This window comes from Solanum lycopersicum, chromosome 8, assembly GCF_036512215.1.
Source record: "Solanum lycopersicum chromosome 8, SLM_r2.1".
Classification (NCBI taxonomy): Eukaryota; Viridiplantae; Streptophyta; class Magnoliopsida; order Solanales; family Solanaceae; genus Solanum; species Solanum lycopersicum.
In genome coordinates, this window is record NC_090807.1 from 29,282,709 (window position 1) to 29,286,301 (window position 3,593).

The 3,593-nt window shown below is 38.8% G+C and overlaps 1 protein-coding gene across 1 annotated transcript; it reads right to left on the reverse strand.

Moving 5' to 3' along the window:
• Positions 1-1,424, reverse strand: LOC101250530 (uncharacterized). Its single transcript, XM_004244929.1, has 3 exons — positions 1,223-1,424; positions 613-857; positions 1-468 (listed from the first exon to the last, which is right to left on the reverse strand). Exons 1-3 carry the CDS (start codon positions 1,422-1,424, stop codon positions 1-3), a joined length of 915 nt encoding a protein of 304 aa, XP_004244977.1.
• Between the last annotated feature and the right edge of the window lie 2,169 nt (positions 1,425-3,593).

The window sequence follows — 3,593 nt, forward strand, 5'->3', positions numbered from 1 at the left end:
TCATTTCATATTCAATGATTGTGATTGTTTATAACTCCTTGCTCTAGCCGGCAACTTCATTGCTTTATAAACATCAAACACCTCGACCTTATATTGAGCTCTCATTGTTAGATTTCCGGTCGCCACATCAATTAATGCACCTTCTGTTTCTAGGAATGGACGTCCCAAAATAAATAGGACCTCAGGATCAAGCTCAAAATCCAGAATGACAAAGTCCACTGGGAAAAGAGTTCCCACTTGAACCAAGACATCTTCGATAACACCATCTGGCCTTGAAATCAAACGATCATCCAGTTGAAACATAATGGTCATAAGTTTGGGACTTCCAAGCCTCAATTTGAGAAACATGGACGTAGTCATCAATTGATACTTACATCCAATCACATAAGACCTTGCCTCCACATAGTTGCTAATTTTTATTTGTACGGTGAAACTCCCCGGATCTTTCAATTTGGTTGGGATCCTATTCTAGATTCAAGAACTGCACTCCTCAGTGAGTGCCACTGTTACATACTTAGCCTATCGACTCTTGTTGGCCACACATCTTTCACATATTTGGCATATTTAGGAGTGCCCCTGAAATACATCAATCAAAGGCATGTTAACATGTACCTGCTTAAGTAGTTCGATGAACTTACTAAAACATTCCTCATCTTTTTTCTTTTTGAATTTCTGTGGAAAAGGATGAGGTGGTTTTGCTTTTGGTTCCTCATTCACCCGTTGTTCGTTAGATTCTGCTGCCTCTACATGTTTTCCTCTTTCTTCAACAACTTTTGCCTTTGGTGCCAATTCCTCCAATGGACGCCCACTATGAGTGCTCACAGTATTTTCTTGCTTGGGGTTTGGGTCAATATTTCCTAGAAAACCCCCTTGTGGTTAGGAGTTTTGGGCACTAGCAAACTTCCCAAAATGTTTCTCCAAATTTTGTGTTGCCAATTGATTGCTTTGAATGTTGCCTCCAATTTAGCTTGATACGCCATGATTTTTTTTAGCATGTCTTCCCTACTCATATCCCCTTTCTTGGCGGCCTGCGGATTACCACGATTTTGTTGATTTCAAAGGCTTTGCTTATGGTACTATTGCCCGCTACTCTGTGGTTTGTATTGATTCTGTTCTTGTAGTTGGTTCTGATTTCCACCCCATGAAAAGTTTAGGTGATTTTGCCTGCTTGAGTTGTAGGTATTTCCATAGACTTGGTGATTTCCTCCTTGTTGAGCATTACCTACAAAATGACCAGATATTTGGTTTGCCCCTCGTATCTCAGAACTATGATCACCGCCTCCACGTATTTCACACCAAACTTGTGGTTGGTGAACCATATTGATTTGGGTTTGTTGTTTTCCTAGTGACATGTTGCTGAAATGAGTGGTCATCATGTTCTGCATTGATGCAATTTGAGCGGATAAAGTTGTGACTGCATCCATCTCCAAAACTCTGGCAGTCTTTTGTATGACCGGTTTCACTTCTCCGCCATTTCAATCAAGGTTACATTGTGAAATTCGATTAATCAAAACAACACAGCATATGTCTTCTCCAAAGGTTGTCCACCTGCACCTGAATAAAGTAAAATTTTTGTGTTTGGTTCCAATCCCTCAATAAAGGTGTGGACCAACACTTGGTTAGCTTGATGATGATGTGGGCTACTCAATAGTAGGGACTTAAACTTATCCCATTCTTGGTACAGATTCCTCCTTTTTATCGAAAGCTCAATATGTCACTTCTCAGCTTTACCGTTTTGCCAAATGAAAAAAACCTTATCAATAATTTTCGGGCAAGATCATCCCAAGTTGTTATGAAATTTGCGGGCTCAGAGATTAACCATCTTTTTGCTTCCCCCAGCAGAGGAAAGGGAAATAAATAGTGGGAGCCCCACATAATCAGAGTTTACCCCTGCTGGAGTGTATGTGTCACTGATCTCGAGGAAGTTCTATATAAGCACTCGTGGGTCCTCATAAGAGAGACCAGTGAATAGCTTATTTGTGTATAATAATTGCACCATGTTATACTTCAATTGAAACCTACCACCTCGCACCGACTTTTGAGTACTTGAAGTAACATTGGTGGTATGTGGGATTGCCACATCCCTTACTTTCATTTCTGCCATCATCACCGGTGGTTCTTGGTCTTCTATCTCTTATGGTTTTTCAGGTTTCCTGACCACACAAATACCAGGACGGTTTCTCCTTCTCCGGTAATGAACGAATCTCTCTGATTCAGATATAGGCTCTACTAAACCCTAATCATTTTCCAGTGCGAAAACCTAACACAACCTGCACAAATGAGGAGTCAAGATCAAGTTGTCAACACTAGTAGAAATAATTTAAACACTCAGAAATTAGATATATGCCGATTTAGAAGTGTCCGACAGCGGCGTCAAAAACCTTCTGCGTCCAAAATCGCATGCAAGTGCACGTGGTCACTCAAGTAGTAAAGAGATTTTTTCGAGTCTAATGTTCGTACACAAGGAACTTCAAATTATTGAATAACAATTTGCAATGACTATCTTAATTCACTCAAGTTTCCATCATATTGAGAAATTTGTTTAAACTACTAATTTAACATTAACAAGAATTAGCTACTATAACTAAATGATTTCAATAAAGAAAATTCACAAATTGGAAAGATATCACAGGGTTGTAGCATAAATCAATTTCCGGTTCAATGTGGTTATATCCCAAGGTTCAAATGGGTAAACTCATATCAGGTTGGCAAGTTTAAATTTAAGACTACGATCTTTCAACCTCTAATTGTCTACCATCATTAATAACCTAACTACATCGTTGAGCGGGGTTAGGTGTGAACCAACGATGGAGCACTAAGAATTTTTCTTGCATTTCAACCAAATGTGTTGTATATGTATAATGTTATCCTATCCAGAAAACAATCTAGAACTCACCCTAGATTGAATATATTTTTGCATTCTTTGGTCTATCCCTCTGTTAGTCTTCCGAGTTCAAGAGTAGACACTAGATTTATTCTAATGCTGATCAAGCATTAAAATAGTAAAATGAGAATGCAAGCACAGTATATAAAATAACCCTTCTTACAAAAGGAACAAGTTCACATTAAATGATCAATCATAGCTACAACCATAGAATAGGGGGTTTTAGCTACTCATAACACAAAATAACAATACAAAATGTATTAGAATCATACGAGTCTTTACCAAGATGAAGAAAAACCCTAGAAAATGACACAAAAATCGTCTCTTTTCCCACCTCCCATCTTTTTGAAAAGTGTAGTGTGCAATAAGAGGACACTTAAACTATTTATAGTTTGAAATATACATGTGGGCTGATTTTTGTATCTAGGTTTGCGATACGGACCTGTTCCCTCGCTCAACTCTTCTCATGGATGAAATGACCCCAGTGATGCGCCTCTATCGTGAATTCCCCTGTTATGGGTAGTTCCATCTCTGCAAGGAAGGGATGTCTCCGCGACGCAGAGGTGCTACTTTATAGTGCAATTTCCAGCTTCTTGGCTCTTATTTTTCGTCACTTCTTCTTTTACTTTCCGACCTTTGTTCCGGTGCCCAATTTTTAGCTTGTTTTTCAATGATCTTATGCCTGAAACATGTAATCATATTGGTTAGA

Excerpts from the sequence above, each read along its gene's own strand:
- LOC101250530 (XM_004244929.1), bottom strand. The coding sequence starts at position 1,424 with ATGGATGCAGTCACAACTTTATCCGCTCAAATTGCATCAATGCAGAAC. Across the intron at positions 858-1,222 it reads AATATCTGGTCATTTTGTAG|GAAATATTGACCCAAACCCC; the intron begins GTAATGCTCAAC and ends GGGGTTTTCTAG. Across the intron at positions 469-612 it reads TCATCGAACTACTTAAGCAG|AATAGGATCCCAACCAAATT; the intron begins GTACATGTTAAC and ends TCTTGAATCTAG.